This window comes from Sapajus apella, unplaced genomic scaffold, assembly GCF_009761245.1.
Source record: "Sapajus apella isolate SASKATOON/1434 unplaced genomic scaffold, GSC_monkey_1.0 scaffold13, whole genome shotgun sequence".
NCBI classification, from domain to species: domain Eukaryota; kingdom Metazoa; phylum Chordata; class Mammalia; order Primates; family Cebidae; genus Sapajus; species Sapajus apella.
This window is the reverse complement of record NW_022436953.1, coordinates 16,103,915-16,127,692: the sequence shown is the minus strand read 5'-3', so window position 1 is coordinate 16,127,692 and position 23,778 is coordinate 16,103,915. Positions and strand designations below refer to the sequence as shown.

The window sequence follows — 23,778 nt, the reverse complement described above, 5'->3', positions numbered from 1 at the left end:
TTCGGGACCCTGCCTTCAAGCTCTCTGGCCTTAATTTTCACAGGTGGACGGTGATATCCAACCCCCTAACTGGCTACTAGACAACACGATGGCCCCTAAGTACCCATAATAAGGTGGTTCCATTCCAGGTCCTCAGCAAAGGGAACAACCTCAAACTCTCTCCTGTGGAAGACGTGTCGAAAGCCCAGCCGAGATACAGTGTTGGCGGAGGAGCCTCATGAACTGGGGTCCACGTCTCCTGCTCGAGGCTGTGAGGTCGAGCCTGGAGCAGCGGAGCCCCCTGAGGTCCCACCTGCACAGCGTTACTTTGGTTCACACCCGCACTGACCTACCACCGCCAGCCTGAGGACGGGCAGAGCGCCCTGCAGGGCTTGCTGTGCTCCCTGGAAGGATGCTTTGGAGCCTGGTGTTTATTAACCTGCACAGTGTGTGTCCCTGCCAATAGGTCCCATGAAAAAGTGTTCTCTCTCATCATAGTAGGGGAAAAAGCTGAGTTTCTATCTCACAGATACTGACTCACGCTGCTGAAACCAGTGCCTTCTCCAAGTCAGCTGCCAGAATGCCCAGAGAGAAATCAGTGGGCCACCTCTTACAAATGTAGAGGCGGTTCCACAGTTTGTGTACTAGCCTCCCTGTTACTTCGTTTTATAAATATTCAACCTTATTGTGTTGCATATATTTAGGTAAAAGTTCTAATTCCTTTTGGGACCAAGGCAGGCTCATACACAGGTACTACAGAGCTGAGAAAACAAACGAAACATCATCACATCATCACAGATTGGCTACTTGAATGATTCTGCCTTTAGTTTCCCTCTGATCCCCAACCATTCTGTATCATATGATATTTGGAATGTGAGTTTTCACACTTATCAAAACAATCTTAATTTTTTTTTTTTTTTGAATCTCCTTTCATGGCTGACACAAAGAGATTTCTAGAATAAACCCAAACTTTGGACTCGGGGCCCCTGGCTCCTCTTGTAGCCAACTGCAGAGGATGGTGGGGCCCCTCTGTCTGGGGATTTACAGAGATTGTCTTAACAACGTGGACCTCTTTTGTGAAAGCTAAAGGTGTTCCCAGCAAATGTTGGCTGCAAATGCACTAGCCGAAATGTTACCACGGTCACGGCCCTTCCTCAAACAATCTAAAGCATATTTCCCTCTGTATATATTTGGTTTTTCAGATGCTTTAAAGCCTGGAAAACAATCATAGCTGAGACCATTTCTGAGATGGCACTAAAAGAACCTACTCGGAGACAGATAAAAATAATGAGAATCTTTCTGTCAGGAAAGATTTAGAAAATATCACTGGCATTATTAAAATTTAATTTTTTACTCCGCTTTTTGGTTCCCCTTTCCAGTGATAATGAGCAGGACTGCACACCTCCGCCTTGCTAGTACTTGTTTTGTGCAATAAATTCAGCCTTCCAGTCTGAAGACATTTCAGACAACAGTTTTGACTGCTATAGGCTTATTTTTTACCCTGTGCTATGCTTTGAGTCTTCCTATAAAAACCAGTTCATGAGATAATTTTCCACAAGGCCAGTGGAACTAATAAAAATCAATTTTGCCCAACTGGTTCAGAGAAACCTTGCGAATAGCCAAGGCAGAACTGCAGAAAGGGGGGAAAAAGGATCAATCTATTCACTAATGGTTTACTTGATAGAGAACTATCAAATTAGCTGACGGGAGATTCTTGGCTGGAGGAATTTTCCTTTCAGCCTAAACAGAAGGCCTTTTACAGGCTCAGGAAGAACTTTTCCCTCCCAGGGGCTGAAGATACTCCAGCATAGTGATTCTTCCAAGGACTTGCCCATGCCTGGGTGACAGGGCCAACCTGGGGCCTGACAGATGGTGGTCTCTGCTTGTCTAGAACCTCTTTTATATCAGAGGAGCCAGTTTTGTGAAGAGGTGGGCTGCATTTTACTTGGATTGTTCCTAGACCACGAGATCAGTGGGTTGGGAATTCATTAGTTCATTTAGATGCCTCAGGTTCTTGACACCTTCCCTCACGCCCCTGCAGACCCATGTCAGCTTTCTTTCTTTCTTTTTCTTCTTTTTTTTTTTTTTTAATAGAGTCTTGCTCTGTCACCCAGCTGGAGTATAGTGGCAAGATCTTGGCTCATTGCAACCTTGGCCTCCGGAGTTCCAGTGATTCTCCTGCCTCAGCCTCCCGTGTAGCTGGGATTACAGGTGTCCACCACCATGCCTGGCTAATCTTTTAAAAAATATTTTTTAGTAAAGACAGGGTTTCATTCTGTTGGCCAGGCTGGTCTCAAACTCCTGACCTCAGGTGATCCGCCCATTTCTACCTCTTAAAGTGCTGGGATTACAGTGGGGAGCCACTGTGCCTGGCCCCATGACAGCTTTCTGACCCCCTCATATTGGCTTCTTGGCAATCCCAGTGGGATTTCAAGGGGGTACCTGTTTTATAATCAGAATACAGGCTTAACTACCGTCTGTCTTTCATTAGTTCACAACACCAGTTGAACTAAAGGCAAGTCTTTGCACAGAAAGAAAAAGAACTGGAAGGAAACGCAGCCAAGTGTTAACAGTGTTTATATTTGGGTGGTGGGTGTTTTTTTTTTCTATCTTTATGTATTTCTACACTTTCTTGAATTACTGTATATTATTATGTATATAATAATGATTATTTAAAATAATGCTAAACTAAGAATTCAGTACATTGAAAAAATGAAACATAATAGATTAATTTATTCACAATGTTATAAGAAAGTAAGAGGGGGCTGAGCACAGTGGCTCATGCCTGTAATCCAGCAGTTTGGGAGGCTGAGGCGGGCAGATCACCTGAGGTCCGAAGTTTGAGAGCAGTCCGGCCAACAAATAGTGAAACCCTGTCTCTACTAAAAATACAAAAAATAGCTGGGCATGGTGGCCTACACCTATAGTCCCAGCTACTTGGTAGGAGAATTGCCTGAACCAGGGAGGCGGAGGTTGCAGGAAGCCAAGATCACACCTATGCACTCCAGCCTGGGTAACAGAGCAAGACACTGTCTCCTAGAAAAAAAAAAAAAAAAGTAATAGGGAATATGTGGGAGAAAAAAGAACAACGGTAAAAATTATTTTTAATTTTTTTTAGTGTCTTTTACTATCCTAAGTCCTTCACTCAACTTCTTTTATTTAATCCTCATAACAAATTTATGGCAAAGACGTCAATGTTCCCATTTTCCAGAGGAGGAAACTGAGGCTGAGAAAGTTAAGTTAGCCAAGATCATGTGGCTAGTTGGTGGAAAAGCTGGTATTTAAAATCAGATCTGAAATCAAGGACCACGTGCAGGACGACAGTGAGAAAAATAAGTCACTGAATGTCTTGCTTTCTAGCTGTATCTCTAAATGGCTGTGATGCCAGTTGAGTTACTTTGCATTTGTGATTAAAGTCAGGGACAACAACATCTGTCCATTTTTCCTACTTCATGGGTTTTTGCGATGCTCAAATTAGATCACACATGCAAAAACAGAGAAAACGCAATGTTCTACTCAAAGGAATATGGTAATGTGATAATATTTCATATAATAACAGGGAGTTGAGAGTTGTCACAAATGCTATTTGGGTACTGATCATTTTCAAAGAAAAACTTATACAAAAGTAGGATTACTACTATGACTATTGAACAAATTTGTTCTTGATGATTCAGAAAGTTTAACAGAATCTGACTCTATCCTAGCCATCATTAGAACCACTAATTTTCTTGCTCATAATATATTAGGTAAAAAGCAAGGGTTGCAAGTAGTATATACAGTACGATCTCCATTTTGCAAAAAGTACATATACAAATATAAGACAGAAATTGGAAAGATATACACTGAAATGTAAATAATGATTGTATCTAGGCATTGGGATCCTAATTTTTATTTATTATTTTATTTTATTATTATTTTTTAGAGGCAGAGTCTCACTCTGTTGCCCAAGCTGGAGTGCAGCGGCAGGAATATAGCTCATTGCAACCTCAACCTCCTGGGCTCAAGCAGTCCTCCCACCTCAGCCTCCTGAGAAGCTGGGACCACTGGCATGCATGACCACACTTGGCTAATTTATTTTTTTGTAGAGATGGGGGTCTCACTATACTGCTCAGGCTGGTCTTGAACTCCTCAAGCGATAGTCACACCTTAGCCTCTCAAAGTTCTGGGATTACAGGCATGAGCCACTGTGCCTGGCCTACATTTTTTTATTTTTGTAGAGGTGGGGGTCTCACTATGTTGCCAAGGCTGGTCTTGAATTCCTGACCTCCAGAGATCGTCCCACCTGAGCCTTCCTAAATGCTTGGATTACAGGTGTGAGCCACTGTGGCTGGCCAGGATCATGATTTTCAAAACATCTCCGAATTTTTGCATTTTACGTTTTTTTTTTTTTTTTTTTTTTTGCATTTTACATTATTATTTGAATTTTGCAAATTTTAAGGTAATAAACATGTATTATTTTTATAATCAGAAAATATGATTCAGCCCCCTCTTCCCCACAATACAAAAGCATCACCTTTTTCCTTGGATAAAACTGCAGAATAAATTCTGAGCTTTGTGGTTGTTTGAGTTCTGATGAAACAAAACTTTCTGTGTAATACATTATAGACCTTAAAAAGTGAGGGGTGTGGGCACTCCACCTTCTTGATACAAGTCAGACTCAGTCAGTTGAGGGCTTTTGCCAACACAGCTTGACTGCGCACCCTCAGAGATCAAGAAGCAGGAGAGTGCACAGTGCACCTGGAGGGAAAAGCCTCATGCCTGCAACCACAATGAGGTCATATAACATCAGCATCTAGTCTGATTCTAGAACAGTCTGATGGCTTGCATGGTGGCCTTAGAAGCAGAGCCTTGCCTCCTATAGGAGCACACAATCAGGAACACAGCAGAAAAGCGCCACCCTGTTTGTAAAAACAAGGCCCAGTTCAGAGTTCAAGCAGTGCCACCAAAGAAGCTATTTTTAAGTATCTAATTGCATTTGTAGCATCTGGCATTTTGCGCACTTCATTTTTATGACTTCAGCATGATACATGTCCCGCAAGACAAACAAAAGAGAGATTAAGTGTGGTACACTGGAGTCGTGTTGAATATTCTCAGTATAGAAACACTGCCCTAGCGATCATTCCAGGGCCAAGTAAAACATTACCCCATGTATAGAACCCTGGAGTGGGGAATACTTAGCTGTGCAGGAGAACGGGAATTTACTTCATTTATTAGGCCAGTACACAGCCTCAGATGCTAACATGCACTGATAGGAAATGCCAACATTTCAACTTGAATCAAGGCTACAGCCCGTAACATCGACACTTTGCCTTTCAGCAGAAGATCACAAACAGCACAAATCTGGGTTTCTTGTACTAATTGGGGAGGTTTTCTAATTTGCTTATGATATCTGCCTCATGTTGAGCTAATCTTCCTCTGGTTACCTCCTAACGCTGTCTGAAATAATCCGCTTACTCCTGGTCTGTCTGCAGCACTTTATATCAAGTAATACTCGCCTCCTGAACACAGCCGCGGCAAAAGGCAGCTCAGCCCCAGCCCTGTGCTTCTACTTCACCGAGCGTGTGACAATTACTGCAGATGCCTGTGACAGAGCCAGGTGAGGCAAGGAACAGGAGTGCATCACAGGTTCCTGAGTAAGCGAGATTGATGATGAAATATGTGCTAAACAGCACCAATTAACAACTGAAAGCATAATCTGATAAGCGTTTTGAAAAGACCGAGACATAACTTTGCTTTCTCAGACAGGCAGGCAAAATATTTCAGCCTACATATTTATTACTATCAACATCCAAACTCGGTTCAAAAAAACTTTTGTTTTTTTAAAAATACAGTCTCTAGCCTTCCTTCTTTTAAAAGGCTCATGTAAACATTCACAGACACGGCCAGGAGGTTTCATGGATACGGGCTGGCAATACCACTTCAGTAATATCACTGCCGTATCTTGACTCGGTTTTTAATGAGTTGGATTTTTGAAGAGTTCTGGAGAAGGAAATGTTCTAATTTTCATAAAGGAGAATAACTCAAAATTCCAATGCTCATAAAACATGCCCTAGGTGTGTGTGTAGGGGTGATTATACCAACACACAAAAGCAGCGTTGGGCTACAGTGCTGAGTGGTACCGAGGTGAGAGCCAGGCTCGTGTCCCAGGTGGGCTGCTAGGCTGTGTGACCTCAGGCAGAGCACGTTCGGCTTCTGGGCCCCCATTTCCTAATCTGCAAAGCATGAGATGTTGGAGCACATAAGGACTGGGGGATTTTTTAAGACTCCTTCTAACACTAAGAGTGTACAGTTTGTTTTTTTTGTTTGTGTTTGTTTTCAGAGACAGAGTCTCGCACTGTCACTCAGGCTGGAGTGCAATGGCGCAATCTCAGTTCACTGCAACCTCCCTCCACCTCCTGGGTTCACGTGAATCTCCTGCCTCAACCTCCTGAGTAGCTGTAATTACAGGCGCACGCCACCACACCGGCTAATTTTTTTTTGTATTTTTAGTAGAGACAGGGTTTCACTATGTTGGCCAGACTGGTCTCGAACTCCTAATCTCATCATCTGTCTGCTTCGGTCTTCTAAAGTGCTGGGATTACAGGTATGAGCCACCGCGCCCGGCCAAGTCTACAGTTTTTAATTGAAAGTTTCTTATTCCTTTTCCTATAAAGGCGTCTCTTCTAAAGAAGCAATCCCAGCATCTCTTTTCCCCTTCTATGCAACACATCATATTTGAAAGCATTTCCCTCACATTCTAGGAGGCTACTGAAGGGGGAAAAAGTTATATTGTTTAATCCTGATTTATAGGAGTTTGCTTTTTATTAGAGAACAGACCCAGAACAGTGTTCAGTAAGTTATGCGTACCCAAAGTGAGGGGGTGCTGGGGGGGGGCAAGAAAAAAAGAGGCTGCCTTCAAGTGCCTTGTGGAAATATATAAAACAAGCAGCGAGATAGTCCTTTGCCAAACACTGTCATAAATTTTTTATTTGGCAGCTAACATTCTCACTAGTTTTCTTGGCAGCAATTGGGACCTTTAGCAAGAAAGGTGCAGAAGAAAAATACCTTGTTTAGAGATGTTTTCAACACTTTCTGGGATTTTTCAGAACTTCTGCCTGCAGCACATTTTTACAACTACAGTCTCCAATCACCTGATGAGTGGGTGGTGGGGTTTAAACTTCTTTCTTTTTTTAAAGAAAAGAATATATAGAGAGAAAGTGAACAAGCAGTGCTACCCCCCTCTGGCCTTTTGCTGAGCGTGTCTTTCTTATTTTTTGTGGTAGGTATTTCTGATATCCAAGTGCTTAGTCTTCCCTGTCTAGACAAAAAAACTGAAAATAATATCAGAATGTACCTTTTGTTATGCCTGATACTATCTATATTGTATTCCCAGATGACAGAGATAAATGAAAGTGAAACAAGATGATGACTAGGGCATTTTTCTTCCACAGTTCTGCCAAAAACAGGTCCCAACTGTTGCCTTTGGGTCAGCTAATGGGCCAAGAGCTGCCTGGATTCAAAGCTGATGTGAGCACATGCAGATAGGATCCTGGCAGTGACACCCTGATGGTGGAAGGAATGAAACAAGAGCTTGCAGAGCTGGTCATTGCCATATTGGAGAACCTCAAGCACCAAATGCTCTTGGAGGAGGGGACTTTGGGATTCTGGGAAGTAGAAACCCAAATCCACAAACATGAGGATACTCTTTCATTGCAAGGGTATCCTAAACACTTTCTACAAACACATTCTACAGACTAGCAAAAATCCTCCTACCAGGGGACTTCCAGCTATGAGTGAAGAGGTCGGCAAATTACTCCCCCCTCAAACAAGTATAAAACTGGAGAATGGACAAAAAAAACCCTTTTAGTGCTCTGGATAATGACCAAAGACAAAAAACAAATTGAGAAGTGCTTATTCACAGAAAACTGGCAGAACTTTGGGTAAGAACAGCCCTACCTCACCCCTTAGCTTAGTTGGCTAGAATGATGGTTTTACCAGGGTGGGGCTGCCAGAGGAGGATGACTTGATTTGGAGCAGAGAGTAAAACCTGGGCCCTAGTAGCACTGTCAATAAAAGTAGCAAACTCGGTAGGACAATGAATGGTGAAAACCCACAACTCTGCTAGCCTGAAGTTACAGTCACAGTTGGGGGGGGCAACAGACCCAAAATGTGATGGGGAGATCCTGGAAATGAAAGAGCCACAGAATGCATCTCTTATGAACTGGGAAAGTATGTGAATGTGCTGGGAAGACCCGAGAGACACCAGCGAGAAGCCAAAGCTAAGGCAGGCTTGGGAACTGGCTGAACTTTGAATGTGCTCTGCAACACACACACAGATCATTGCGGAGGATGGAAGCTTTATGGGTTCGAGGTTTTTGAACACAATCTCTACCCAATCATTGGCTAACCACTAAGCTATGCACAGAAAGGGGCAGCCCCTAGGAAACCAGCCTCATAAAATAAAAATAAGATGTGGGAAAAAAAAAAGCAAAAACTGAGCAGACTGCAGGGGAGATAGATTCTACAGGTTACATTCAGGAAAGCTACTTAGAAATAATAGACTCTTGAGTTGCTACAATATATTATTAAAAATGTCCCATTTTCAACAAAAAATGACATAACAACCACCAAAAAAAAAAAAAAACCAGAAAAAGAAAAAGTGTGATCTATATATTCAGGGGAAAAAGCAGTCAATAGAAACTGACTCTGAGTGGCTCTGATGTTAGATTTAGCAAAGACTCCCAAGCAACTATTAGAAATATGTTCAAAGAATTAAAGAAAATTATGCTTAAAGAATCTGAAGAAATTATGATGACAATGCCTTAACAAACAGGAAACTTCAACAGAGAAAGAGAAACTATAAAAAAGAGCCAAATGGAAATTCTACAGTTGAATATACAGTGAATGGAATGAAGAGGAATTGTGAACTTGAAAATCTGTCTAAAGGAATTATTCAATGTGAAGAAGAGAAAGACAAAAAGACTGATGAAAAATGAACAGGGCTTCAAAGACCTGTGTGACAATGTCAAGCATACCAACATATGTGTAATGGGAATCCAAGAAGGAGGGAGAGAGAGTGAATAGCAGATAAACATGTTGGTAGAAATGATGGCTGACAGCTAAGCCATGAGCAAGATGAAAACGACTCATCATGCACAGGCAAATAACAATATGATTAATGGCTGACTTCTCACAGAAACAATGGAAGAGAAGACAGTGGAATGATGTATTTTAGGTGTCAAAAGGGTGAGGTGGGGGACTTATCAACCAAGAATTCTATATCTAGAAATACTATCCGCTAAAAGTGAAGGTGACATAAAGACCTTTCTAGATTAACAAATAAGAAGAGAATGTTTTGTTAGTAGAATTGCTGTATGAGAAATAGTAAATAAAGTCCTTTAGGCTAAAAGAAATTATGCCAGATGGTAATTCAAATCCACAGAAGGAAATAAGAACACTGGAAATGGTAAATACATAGGTAAATATAAAAGACCGTATAAATATATACATTTTTCTTCTCTTCCCTTAATTTGTTTAAAAACCCTTAGATTGCATAGCACTCATTATAATTTTGTATTGTTGGTTTTATATCATGTATAGACATGGTAATCATAGTCATATCTATACGTATCCAAGGAAGAGGGAGGAAATTGTTATATTGAAATAACACTGCTGTATTTTATTAGAATTAAGTCAGTATCAAACTGAAGTAGATTATGAAAAGTCAGAAGATCTAATTCTTAGAGCAAAGACTGAGAACATTTAAAAATGTAATTAAAAAGTACATGAATTAAAATGGTACACAGAAATATCTTTTTAAAAAGAAAGCAGAAAAGAAGAAACAGAGTAAGAGAAAAGACACAAGGAATATTGAAAACAAATAGCAAAATGGCAGACATAAATTCAACAGGACAAAAAAAATCTCATGGTAAATGTTAATGGACTAAATGTTAACATGTAAATGTGAAAGGACTAAACACTCCAATCAAACAGCTGAGATAGTTAGACTGAATATAAAAGGCCCTACTTTATCCTGCCTGTAAGAGACACGTCAGATTAAAAAGCACATAGAAGTTGAAAGTTAAAAGACGAAAAAATACATGCAAACAGTACCTACAAGGGGCTAGAGTGACTATATTCATATCAGACACATGGCTTTTAAGGTAAGAAATAGTCCTAGGGACAAAGAAGGACCTTTCACAAATAGAAAAGAATCAATGCATCAAGAAGATATGATGATTATAAACATACACAGCTAATAACCAAGTCTTGAAATACATGAAGCAAAAGCTGAGAGACAAAAGGAGAATAGAAAGTTCAACAATTATACTTGGAGATTTCAATACCCTATTCTCAATAACGGATAGAACAACTAGACAGAAAATCAGTAAGGCTGTAGAAGACTAGATAGACTAGATATAGAAATCAATATTTATAGAACATGCATAGACCATATATAGGCCATAAAACAAGTCTCAATAATTTATGATTAAAAACATTGAAATAATAAAAAAAGTTCTCTAATCACAACATGAAATTAGAAATCAATAATAGAAATTAATTTGGTGGCCAGGGGCAGTGGCTCACACCTGTAATCACAGAACTTTGGGAGGCTGAGGCAGGTGGATCATTTGAGGTCAGGAGTTTGAGACCAGCCTGGCCAATGTAGTGAAACCCCATCCTACTAAAAATACAAAAATTAACAGGCTGTGGTGTCGTGTGCCTGTAATCCCAGCTACCTGGGAGGCTGAGGCAGGAGAATCACTTGAACACAGGAGGCGGAGGCTGCAATGAGCAAAGATTGTGCCACTGCGCTCCAGCCTGGCTGGGCATCAGAGTGAGACTCCATCTCAAAAAAATAAAATAAAATAAAATAAAATAAAATAAAATAAAATAAAAGAAAGAAAGAAAGAAATTTGGTAAGTCATAAGTATTAGATAATTAAGTAACATGTTTTTAAAAGAATGCATGAATCTAAAAAAATCACAATGGAAATTTTAAAATGTTTTACAATGAATGAAAACCAAACTGTAGTTATCACTATTTGTAGGATGCAATGAAAGCAGAGCTTAGAGAGAAATTTATTTGCTGAGTTAGGGAAAAAGGAAAGGTCTCAAGTCTCAAGAAATGATCTAAGCTGCCACATTAAGAAATTAGAAACAGAGTAAATCAAACCTGACAAAAGCAATAAAAAGAAGTAAGGGTTAGAGCAGAAATTAATACAATAGAAAGTACAAAGTAACAGAGAAAAATCAATGAAATCAGAAGTTGTCTCTTCAAAAGATCAGCAAAACTGATAAACTTTTAGCTAGAATGACAAAGAAAAAAGGGAAGAAGATCCAAATTACCCACATCAGGAATGAAAGAAGAACATCAGTACTTAACAAAAACGAAAGGATTGCAAGGGAATATTCTGAACAATGTTATGCAAACAAATCAGATCATTTAGGTAAAATGAAAAAATTCATAGAAATATACACATTACCAATATTGACCCAAGAAAACATAGAATACCTGAACAGACCTATAACAAGCAAATACTTTACATTAGTAACTTAAAATCTTCCCACAAAGAAAAGCCCAGGACCAGATGGCTTAAATAATGAATTATATCACAATTTATGAAAGAAATAATACTGTTCCTTCACAAACTCTCTTAGAAAATAATGGAGAGAATACGCCAACTTGTTCTATGAGGCCAGTATCACCCGGATACAAAAGTTAAACAAAAATATTACAAGAAATATTCTTCATAAACACAGACATCAAAATTCTTTACAAAATATTATTAAACTGAATCCAGTAACACATCAATAAGGTTTGAATATCATGACCAAGTGGGACTTACCCCAGAAATGCAAGGTTGATTTAACATTTGAAAATCTTAATGTAACACATGACATTGATAGAATCAAGAACAAAAAGCACATAATCATCTCATTAGACACAGAAAAGACACCTGGCAAAATGTAACACCTACTCATGATAGAAACTCACAACAAACTTGGAATAAAAGGAGACTTTTTCAACTCAACAATGAGCATCTATGAAAAACTTGCAGCTAATATCATACTTAACGGTGAAAGACTGAAGACTTTCTTTCTGATTGGGGGTAGGGCAAAAATGTCTGCTCTTACTACTGCTGTTCAAAATTGTACTTGAACTTCTAGCCAGTACAATCTGGCATTTAAAAATTAAAAATAAAAGGCATCCAGATTGGAAAGGAAGAAGGAAAATTGTCATTCACAACTGACATGATTCTGTATGTATAACATCCTAAGAGATCTACAAAATACCACTAGAACTATACACAAATTTAGCAAGGTCACAAGATGAGAACACACAAAAATCAAGTGTACTGCCATAGTCACAAATAGTATGCAAATGAAATTAAGAAAACAATGTAATTCATAATAGCATCAAAAAAGAATGCCAAACTTGGAAACAACTTTAACAAAAAGAGACCTGTACTCTGAAATCTACAAATATAACTTTAAAAATTAAAGATCTAAATAAATGAGGAACAATTACATTCATGAATTGGATGACTCAATATTGTTAAGATGACAATTCAATGCAATCCTTATTAAAATGCCAGCAAGCATTTTCGGCAGGGGGTGAAATGGAAATAGGAATTCTTAAATGTATATGTAAATGAAACAACTAGAACTGGAAATGTATAAAAATGAGTTTGAAAAAGAACAAAGTTGGAAGACTTATCCCACCTGCTTTCAAATTGACTATGAAGCTACTGTAATCAAGACAGTGTAGTATGAGTGGTAGGAAGATGCAGATCAATGGAACAAAACAGAAATACCAGAAATAAACATTTATATTTATGGTCAATTTTTGACAAAGGATCCACGGCAGTTTAATAGGAGAACTGGATACCCATATTTAAAAAAATGAACATAGACCATAACCTTACACTACATACAAAAATTTAAAATGGAGCACAGTCCTAAATGCAAAGGCTAAACTATAAAGCTTCTAGAAGAAAACATAGAAATAAAATCTTTCTGATCTTGGGACAAAGGTTTTTAGGTAAACCACTACAAGCATGATCCATAAAATTAAAAATTGATAAATTTTCATTAAAATTAAAAGCTTTTGGTTTTCAAAATTCCCCACTAAGAAAATAAAAAGACAAGCCACAGAGTGGGGAAAAATATTTGCAAATTATATATCCGAAAAAAGGTGTGTACAGAGAAGCATAAAACTCAAGCCCCTCGTATGGCTTTATAGCAGGGTCTTACAACTCCAGAGCTGCCTTCGCTGGGGAGGGACTTCTCTGAATTGCCTGCGGTCATTCCTCTGACAAAGATTCTTAAGGAATGGCTGCCTCCAGGAAGGCTCTTGGGGAGCCCAGTGAGCCCCTTGTTCCCATCTACAGCCTTTGTGGACCTCTGCCCCCACTTCCTTTCCTTTCCCACCATTCTGGGGTCCTGCTCAGCTACATCACTGGCGTGTGTGGGAAAACATTACTGGCTGTGCTTATATTCAGGGGCGTGGAGGTCTTTTTCTGTATAAGTTTACAGTAGAGAACAATGAAAAGACTAAAATCCAAAGCCAACAGGGGCCAAGGGATCTGCCTACATCTTGAGTTTTGCCATGATGTGAAAACACATGGCTTCAGAGTGTAACATGAACAGCCCTGAGATCTCTCCAGGGTGGAATCTGTGTTTTCAGCTACGCAGAAATACGTACGATGGACCTTTTAAAAAGTCAGTGGGAGGGTGTGTTAAATGAAAATCAAGATAACCTTTCTTAGGCATGCTTTCCCCATATACTCCAAACTTTTTTCATTTTGACTAGCATAACAGTTGGAGAAGTGCCTTAAAACAGGGGAAGTATCTATTTTTCTCCAACGTCACTTGAATTGGGCACTCTGGGATGACGGGGAGGTTTGCCATTTGTAGACAAGAATGAAGTCTTTTGTGAACAGCCTAAGTACACCACTGACTTGCTTTAAAAAGTGTCAAAGGCTATTTCTGGAAAACGTGTGGTTGACTGTGCCAAACTGAAACACTGACTTATCGCCCAATTTAGCATTAAAACATTAGAACTTACAATTAAGACTACTCTGTTTACTCCAAATGAGTTTGTCAACATTCTGCAAATATATTTATGTTATCATCATAAAAGCAAGAAACAGGCGGGAGTGGTTTCTCACTGCTGAAGGCCACACTGAAAAGCACTTCAGAACACTGAAATCTGAGCTGCCCTATCATATAGGCAACTTTTTTTCCCCCCGAAAAGCAGATGCTGGGTGTAGCTATATTAGTGCATAATAGGTTTATTCTCATTCACAAAACAGGAATTACTTTGTGGCTTCAGAGTAAAACTAGTGTAAGGAATATACCGGCAGATTTGCTACAGATGTGGTCTCTGACACGTACACACGGGGAATCTGCTATTAATCACGTTAAGATTTGACCGTTATAAAGTACAAGGCAGACATGCGTTAAGTTCAAGGTCTGAGCTGATAAAAAAACATGAGGAGAAGAGAAAAAAAAAATGAGCGTGCCTGTGTCCATCATGTGTGTTTAAGTGTTCTGCTTTAAAAGATATTATTCATCCTTTTCCCTGTCTTCACCCCATTTCGCTTCAAGGTTGGTCTGCCTTTTGTTTCCTTCCTTTCACTCTGACACACATGACAGTTCTCGGGAGAAGGCAGCCCTTCGGCTGTCCTTCCTGCTTGTTGGAGTAGGACAGGAATGTGCTTGTTTGGCATTTGTTCAGGAGAGCCCAGACTCCACGGACTCTGGGGAGGACTCTGGGGACTGGGAGAGCCAGCAGCACATGCTGGAATCGGGCTCCGCACCTAGGCCCTGCAGGCCTTTGTCACCACCTGCCTCCAGGGTTAAGGTGGCCACGGTAATTATGCCAAGGCCATGCATTACTCTGACAAAGTAATCCATCAAATCATTTCTCACAATTTCAATTCTCCCTTCGAATTTTCCTTACCTCCAAAGCCAGCTGGATATTATATTACTGAAGCTGTTGAAAAGGTAGAACACTAGCCATGGAGCCAAAGGCCACGGCAACTATGCAATGCATAAATTTTTATTGTTTGCTCAGTATTGAAATCTCATTAGGGTCCATAATTCATCTGAACACTGTGAACATTTACATCTGTTGATCATGAGAACCTAGAAGGAATGTACACCTTTAGCTAACTTGTTTTCAGAGGAGGCAGCGTGTGTGTGTGTGTGTGTGTGTATGTGTGTGTGTGGTGTGCATGTGCATGCGTGCATGCACATACACTCATATGTTTTTAGCCCTTGAACAGCTGTGGTTTAAATATCCCTTACCCAAACCAATTTCCAACCTGAATTTAAATATCCCAAAGTTGTTTTCATTTGGCAGCTTTCAGACAAAGACTCAGTTCACTTCCAGTCTGCTTTAATCAATGTTGGAAAATTCCACTCATTGCACATTGGCCTTAATGCAGCTCTGCTGTGTTAATTACATCAGAATTATCCCAAAGATTACACGCCTTTCATTCAATGTATATATGTTTTTGTCTTCACTTAATTATGACTGCAGAATCACCCTGAGAGAGGATACGTAACTGTGACTGTTTCTGGGTCCCAGGGATAACCAGATTTGTGTCTACCTTTTTTGGTGTGTGTGTGTGTGTGTGTGTGTGTGTGTGTGTGTGTGTGTATTTGAACAGCTTTCCTACCAAATTCTGCACTTTCGATCTGATGGTATTTTCATTTATGGGGCTCTCAGCAGTTCCATGAACTAGATTTTGAGTTATAATCACTGAATCATAGATTTGGAATTAGAAGGGGAAGGGGCCTTTGGGCCACCTAGCCAGGTTGGCCCTCTTCCAAGATGGAATCCCCCCCAACAACACCCCCTGACAAGTAGTCCTTCAGGAATGTATCCATTTCTGGAATGAACTATGGCAGCAGCTGAAAGGCTCTTAGCAAACACTCCATAGCAGTTCAGGACAGAGATGAAGAATACTGTGTCCGATGAGAAGTCCGGAGGGAATCTAGGTAGACCAAATGTAATTACCCAGACTGGCATCTGGCTAGGACACCAGCTCGAACGGCCCCACTGTAATTCCAGCTGATGGCAGTGACACCTTCTGATGAGAGTCTTGTCAACTACAAGCTGCTCTTTAGCTGGACTTCACTAATGTGCCGCGACGGGAAAAATCGGATACAGCTGTTTTCACTCAGAAGGCCTTGGAAATGCTGCTAAGGTCCTATCTTCTCCTCAAGGAGAAAGAGCATGCACTTCCATGCCGAGAAAGAAGCCAAAGGGCCTTAACACAGAGGCTGGCCTGATGCAAGCATCATTGCAACATCCTTTTCCAGTGAGGCCTCCAAGTCGGCATGAGATTTTAGTGTTCCACTCTCAGAGCTGCTTTGAAAACCCCAGCGCGCAACTACGACAGCCAGTGAAATGGCCCTGGACACACAGAGTCAAACAAGTATCAGAAGAGGTCTGTGGGAAATGACGTGGCTCCAGTCTGAGGGTGCAGTGATGAGCAAAATTAGGTCCCTGTCCTCGTGGAGCTTCGAGGTCTTAACAAAATCACATACACACAGTATAGAATTTCCAACTGGTCATCGCTACAAAAGAAGCTGATAAGATTTGAGGAGCATCTAGAAGAGGGGACTTGTGTTAGTCGGCGGGTCTTCTAGGAAAGGAGATGCTGGAAAGAGTTAGGTGTGCAAGAGGTTTGCTGGGCGTAATACGTGTGGCAGATAAAAGGGGAGGAGGCAGAATTGGGCAGGAAGAGCCTCAGACCATACCGCAAAACTGACAAAGTCTTATTTAATTATTTCTTTAGACAGAGTTTCACTCTGTTGTCCAGGCTGGAGTGCAGTGGTGCATTCTTGCATTCTTGTCTCCCAACTCCCACCTCCTGGGTTCAAGCCATTCCCCTGCATCAGCCTCCCAAGTAACTGGGACTACAGGCACACACCATGATGCCCGGTCAATTTTTGTATTTTTAGTAGAGGTGGGGTTTCACCATGTTGGCCAGGCTAGTCTCAAACTCCTGACCTCAAGTGATCCACCCGTCTCAACCTCCCAAAGTTCTGGGATCACAGGTGTGAGCCACCGTGCCCAGCCAGAACTGACAAACTCTTAACCAACCCAATGAGGAGCTCTGGAGCCAAGACAGCCCTGTAGAGGAATCCCACATTGGGCAGAAACTGCCTCACCTCAGGACCACACAATGTGCCCAGTCAATGGCTGGGGGCTGCCTGGGAAGAGCATGGCCTGGCTCATATGCCGACATGGGTCCCTGAGGGTACCAACACCTGGGGCAGATGGCAATGCCTAAAGGTTGACAGCTGCACCTCTGAGGCTGCCGTAGGACTAAGCTTGTCTAGAGGCCCAGAGAGGGTGTCCCGAAGGTGGTCATGATGTTGAATTAAGATCTGAAGGATGGGCTAGGTTAAAAAGTAAAGTGGGAGGGGTGAGTGGGAATGGGAAAAGGATTCCAGGCAGGTGGTAAGGCATGTGCAAAGGCCCTTTATCTGTAGAGCATGCTGATGTGCTCGGGGAGGAAAAGGCCAGGAGGAGAATGATGGGCAGGAGGTGAGCCTCAGAGGAAACAGAGATGGAATCCTGCCAGCCTGTGGACCATAATAAGGATTTTGTTTCTATTAGCCATTCAGAAAGCCACAAGCTAATTCTACTGATATCTAGTTTCCTAATCTATACAATGGGAACAACAATGCATAGTCGATAAGGTTAATAAGAGGGTTAAATGAGATTATACAGATTGAACTCTGACTCTAGTTCCTGGGACATGAGACAGCACATGGTCAATTATTATAATTTTAGAAAACCTCCACTGAAAACACCTTCTGCAAGAAGCAAAGGAGAAAAATGGGCTTATTTTTACATTTTGTTTTCAAAGGCTTAAAAGTTTGATTCTGACATAATGTGCCTGATTTGAGCAAACGCCAAGTGAAATTGCTCAATGCCTTTTCCACCAAGATCATGGTGCTACCCAGGTTTCCAATTATTAAAATTCTAGGCATATAGGTAGGTTATTATTTTATTTTACTTCTTTTTTTTTTTTTGAGACAGGATCTTAGGCTCCTAGGCTGGAGTGCAGTGACGTGATCATAGCTTTATTTTACTTCTTTTTTTTTGAGACAGGATCTTAGTCTCCTAGGCTGGAGTGCAGTGACGTGATCACAGCTTACTACAACCTTGAACTCCTGGGCACAAGCCATCCTTCTGCTTCAGCCTCCTGAGTAGCAGGGATTACAGACACAGGCACATGCCACCATATTGAGCTAATTTTTGCCTTCTTTTTTTTTTTAGAAACGAGGTCCTGCTAGGTTGCCCAGACTGGTCTCGAATGCCTGGCCTCAAGTGATCCTCCTGCCTTAGCCTCCCAAAGTGCTGGGATTACAGGTGTGAGGCACTGCGCTCGACCATAAAGTAAGTTTCGAATTAAACAACCTCAGTAACTCAGAACTGAGTAAATAACAAATAGCTTGTAACATAAAAATAATCTATGAGCAGTCTAAAGAACAGGAAGTTCTCAGCCTCAACAGCACATTGTAAATGGGGGAATGTGGCTCTACAGAGCATGAGAGCTTCTATTTAATAACAATGTTGAAAAACAATTTTTCTCTCGCCAATCTCACCTGTTTATGGGAGTAGTCTTTCCGATGGCTATTTTCAGATTATTCTAATCTATAAAATGCCAGAAACAAGGAAATATAAAATGAGGAAAAATGTATGTTGACTGGAGATGCTGAAGCAGATTTGATTGCCAAAGAAACTTTGTACTGAGATGGTCATTTTTTTGAATAGTGGGGTGAGCATGTGCTAACAGACCAAGGACATAATTCAAGCCAGATGATCTGAAATAGCTGAACGTAAGTCCAGCGCCTACACCTTTGGCATCATGAGTATATAAGAGCTTAGAATAACCTGACCCATCGGTGAAAAAGAGAGGACAATCTCTCATATAGATATATTTACAACAAACCGATTTTATGGGTAGCAGTTTAAGAAATCACTGTTTGTTCCTGCCTTCCTTATCTCTGCGTCAAAATCTAGTCTCCTCTTAAAAAGATAAAACTGTTTTACAAGCTCACACACCACTTTCTTTGACTTCTTAGCATCTAGTAAATACACAAAGCTATTATTTTCAGCTGCTTATCCCCATGTTTATTCCATCTGAGTTGATTCTGACTCCTTCTGACCCTTAAAGAGTGCATACGACTGAAAATATCTGGCCTCTATTCTTGGAAATCTCGAGATGAAATGTTGGTAATTTCACTCAAAAGAACTGCAGGTATGCGTGCCCTTCGGTATTTCTTTCTCTTGTCCCTTTCCAAGCGGTGATAGAACAAACGTGAGATTTCCACAGCCACCTAAACAGAAACATCTTCTTTGAGAATTTGAAAATATTCAACAAACCCCTTTTGATTATTATTCTTATTTTGTTTCCTTCTTTTAGGAAAACGTGTCACTCAGTTTCTGAACTTCTCTTGCATATTTTTTTCCTGTGCCAAGGCTTATCAGCTCTTAGGTCATCTTGATATGTCAAAAACTTCTTGGATCACAGAGCTGAACCTAAGCAGACTGGACAGGACTTTCTTCATTCAGACAAAAAAATGTCTGATAAGAAAGCTATTTATGTCTCCCAGTAGAGCAAGGAGGCAGTCTACCTTTGGCCATATGTTGTATGTTAGTATTGACTAAACTAAAAAAATTTTTTTTCCTGGAGGACTGCTACCTGATGGAACTGCTCCATGCTTCTGAAGCTTTCATTAAGGCGACTCATTCTTGCAAGTAATTTAAAAAAACCCTCTTAAGTTTTACCTTTTTCCATAGATTTGCCAAAGGTTTTTTTTTTTTTTTTTTTTTTTTTTTTTTTTTTTCAGTAAAATAGGAGTGAAAAGCTCTTGGTCCTGTACAGAATAATTAAATTCTTTTAAAAAATACAACACTTTATGAAAGATTTGCACTAAGTCTAGATGGTGTTTATTCTGTTTCTATACATGGAGGACCAGAAACAACCACAGGGGGTTGTGGTTATTTGTGGGTAATCGGTTCAGTTCACATGGTGACATTTGGGCACATAATTCGCAATGGCCATCTCTTATCAGGGGGACAGTTAGGGTAACAATGGTGAATGGTCTTGGCAGAACTTTAGCCAGTGCTCAGAGTCACCAGCCTTTCCTCAAGCCGTTCTAAGGTTCTTCAGTTCAATAACATGGAGATGATGGCTTTGGTATTAAGCTAAAAATGTGGTGATGTTTATCCAGGTCAGTGGTAATTCCAACTCATAGATCAGAAAGACCACTTTTTAGAGTAATGTGAGCTCCATAAAGCTATTATGGAACTTGTTATCACCAATACTTTGTATTTGCTTCTGTGAAAGTTAAATGACGATATGGGCAGAACTGAGATCCACTGTAGCGCTTCCTTAATGAAGAAGCCAGAGGATGCATGCCACAATGCCCAGGAAACGGAGGCCTCTCATCCCTTTCCCTGCCAATGAGTTTTGCGTCTGATGGATGAATGTCAGGCATGGAATTAAAATGAGATGATCACCAAGGACTATGGGGAAGGCATCTCTACGGAGCAGGTTTTACATCAGAATTAAATCCTTTTTGGTGAAGTCTTGTTTTCACTTTCTGGCCCCAGAGATGGCCTTGTCCCCCCAGTGCTCATGTCAGACTCAAAAGATAAATCTTCTGTATAATTAAAGGCTACTCAGTGGCTGTCTCCACCTTCCCACCTGAGGAAAGGGCACTGATTTGTCGGTGTCAATTTAGCACCTGAATTGTGGGTATAAGGTCCTGGAACTTTCTATGGTGGGTCTAAGAAATCCATCCCCACTGCAGTAATTCAGACAGCACCAGACAAGGCAAGCCTGGAAGGCTGGGAGAGAGATCAGCACTACCCACATATGGGAACTTCTCTCTTATTTTCTGGTCCTCCATGTATAGAAACAGAATCCATGAGGATTCTTTAAAAGGCAAAAGAGTGACAGGAATTGACACAGACTTTGATTTTACTTTCTGTAATTAAAATTACTTTCTGTAATTAAAAAAATCATCGGATATGTAAAAGTCGGAGGAGTGAACTTCTACCAATTAAAAAGCTTTGAAAGATGTGAGTTTTAGTTTCTCTTCCTAAGCAAGCCTTAAGAAAATGGCTTTTAAAATTAAGTCAGCCTGGGCAGACGCAGTGGCTCACACTGAGGCGGGTGGATCGCCTGAGGTCAGGAATTCAAGACCAGTCTGGCCAACATGGTGAAACCCTGTCTCTACTAAAAATACAAAAATTAGCCAGGTGTGGTGGTACGTGCCTGTAGTCACAGCTACTCGGGAGGATGAGGCAGGAGAACAGCTTGAACCTGGGAGGCAGAGGTTGCAGTGACCCAAGATCCTGCCACTGTACTCCAACCTGGGCGACAGAGGCAAGCCTCCGTCTAAAAAAAAAAAAAAAAAAAGTCAGCCTAACTCAAGATTTGGAAGTGAGAAAATTATAATAATGTGGCTTCTTCTATTTAGATGGTTTAATGTTGAATGCATCTGGGGTATAAGGAGGTAGGATGGTGCCGCTGGCTGGCATGTCACGCAGATGGGCAGCCGGATAGACGGATGGATGTCAGACGGCAGCTGTGAGACAATCTCTCTGCTCATAACCATCTTGTTTCCAGGACACAGACCAGAACAGACTGCCTCGTGCTAAGGCCCAGAGCCCGTTTCTGCACTCCCCTGCACCAACCTTACTCCTCAGCTCCCTGAGGTTGCAGCAGATGTTAAAAACTAAAGTTGAAACCTTTAAGCTGTAATGAAGGAGTTCACAGGGTTCATAATCCCAGTATCCCACCCCAATTCTCCAGTGATCCCGCTGAAAGCTTTCAAATAGTCCTCAGCACTAACACGGTGCAGCTCGTGTTGAACACACTGATCTGCCCACGATTACCCTCGGCTGCTGTAAAACAATCTCACTCCTCGAGTGAATGCAGGCTGCAGCAACAATGGTGTTATTGACTTGTTGCTCCGGCTCTATTTAGTTATTACCCTCGGGGCCACAATCAATAGACTCTGCACCAAGTCAGCCTAATAAATCCCAGGCTCTCACTGGAGGTTTGCCAGAAACGGCAAGAAAATCTATGGCAGGGAAACACTTAGAGTGCGAAGACAGAGAAAGCTGCACTGACAGCTGTATAAATTAATTAACAAGGAACTGTTTATTCTTCTAAAAGATCAGATTGCACATTTATCATCATTGAAGAAGTCACAGATGATCACAAAAGTATCTGGTGATATATTTTTAAAACCCACAAATTTGGAGGAACACATACACAAGAGAGAGACCTGTGTCCTATGGCAATTATTTCTTTCTTTATTACGTTTTCAATTACTCGATACATCTGCCTTCTGAGCACTAGTTCTGGCCAGTCTATTATTTCCAGCTTATTTGGACTAATGCAGTCTGCCTTGATAATTCTTTAAGCTTGTGGTTGAAATAGTCAACACGATAAAAATGAAATGTTGATCATTAACATTTGTTGTGCTTTGGGATTTTTTTTTTCCCCCTCTGCTGTTAGGAATTTGAATCCTGCTTGTAATGCAGCAGTGGAAGGAAAAATGCTTTAGGTGATAGAAACACTAAAAGGTCAGTGAAAACAAATGCCAGGCTATTTCAGATCATTGCAAAAGAATTCTCGGGTAGTTCCTTACTTAATAAGCAAACGGTGTGTAGATTTAGTGCCAGGGACCCAGGATCCTACAGCCTTAAGACATATTGAATTAAACTTGGGCCCGCTCTGGGACAGCACAATCATCTCCCACAGATTGAAAACAAACATAAGAGATCAGTGAGGCTCTTGGAGTCTATTTGCTACTGCAGTGGTACCTTAAAGAATCTTCAGGCAAAACTTTTTTTTTTTTATCCCAACTCTATCCATGCTGGTATAGAATCTGTAACTTGATGAGAAAAGGTCTTTCTAAATGCTGTCGTTTAGGTTTTTAAATTCAGGAGTGGAGGTGTTAGAAATGGTCTTTAAACAGAATCACAAGACCCAACCTCAATATCATTCAGCCAACTGACTGAAGTTCAGTGAGAGTCTATTAGGGACAAGGCACTGAAGCAGCCATTGACTGGTGGTGACAGAGGCGTCATTGTTCTCAGGCGTCGAAAGCTGATTTCATTGCTTCGGTCTAGCCTGGGATATGTCAGCCCTGTTGCATGTTAACACACTCCTGTGAACACAAAAGGGCACAGCGATCCCTTCAAACATGTACCCTTGAACTTGACAGGTCCTCAGGAGGGGGGACTTCTCCGTGCACACACACAAAATCTGTTTCATTCCGGGACTGCTAATTGTGTTGTCCCAATAATTTATTGCCTCTTCTAAATGGTTTCCAGGTAATAAGAGTTAATTGACTCAAGTGACTTTCATCCGTTGCAATTATCTCCTAATACTGTACATTAGGCCCATGTATGTTCTGTTAATCAGGTCAAATATGTCACCTGAATAGATGCATTAAAAAAAAAAAGGTGGAACTTAAAATCATCACCCTAAACTTATTTCTAAATATGCTCACATGAAGTTGTTCATCCTCAGATTAATTTACTACCCTAAGCCTGACTGGGCTTTCCCCACTGGGGAGACTGGTCAGAGCTGTCAGACTCGGAGTTCACCTCCTTCACTCCCATCTCCTTTGTAGTGAGAAGACCAAAGTTCAGTGGAGGAAGTGGTCATTCTGGGGTGGCTCCTGGATGGTCAGTTGCAGAGGCAGGCCCAGGTCATGGATATCCCGCCATTTCTTTCTGGCATCCTGAAGTGAGGAGAACCAT

General features: G+C 40.9%; 1 protein-coding gene across 6 annotated transcripts in view; it reads right to left on the bottom strand.

Annotated features, from left to right (window-relative positions):
• Positions 1–23,778, bottom strand: part of VTI1A (vesicle transport through interaction with t-SNAREs 1A) — a 374,621-nt gene that overhangs the window by 20,744 nt on the left and 330,099 nt on the right. For 2 of the 6 annotated variants that reach the window (XM_032281119.1, XM_032281117.1), the window contains exon 9: positions 22,187–23,180. The exons of the other annotated variants lie outside the window; for them this stretch is intronic. Coding sequence is in view for 1 of the 2 variants with exons in the window: in XM_032281117.1 (XP_032137008.1) it covers positions 23,126–23,180 (55 nt within the window). In the remaining variant the exon portion in view is untranslated. Of the gene's footprint in view, positions 1–22,186; positions 23,181–23,778 lie in introns of those variants that run through there. 6 annotated transcript variants of the gene reach the window in all.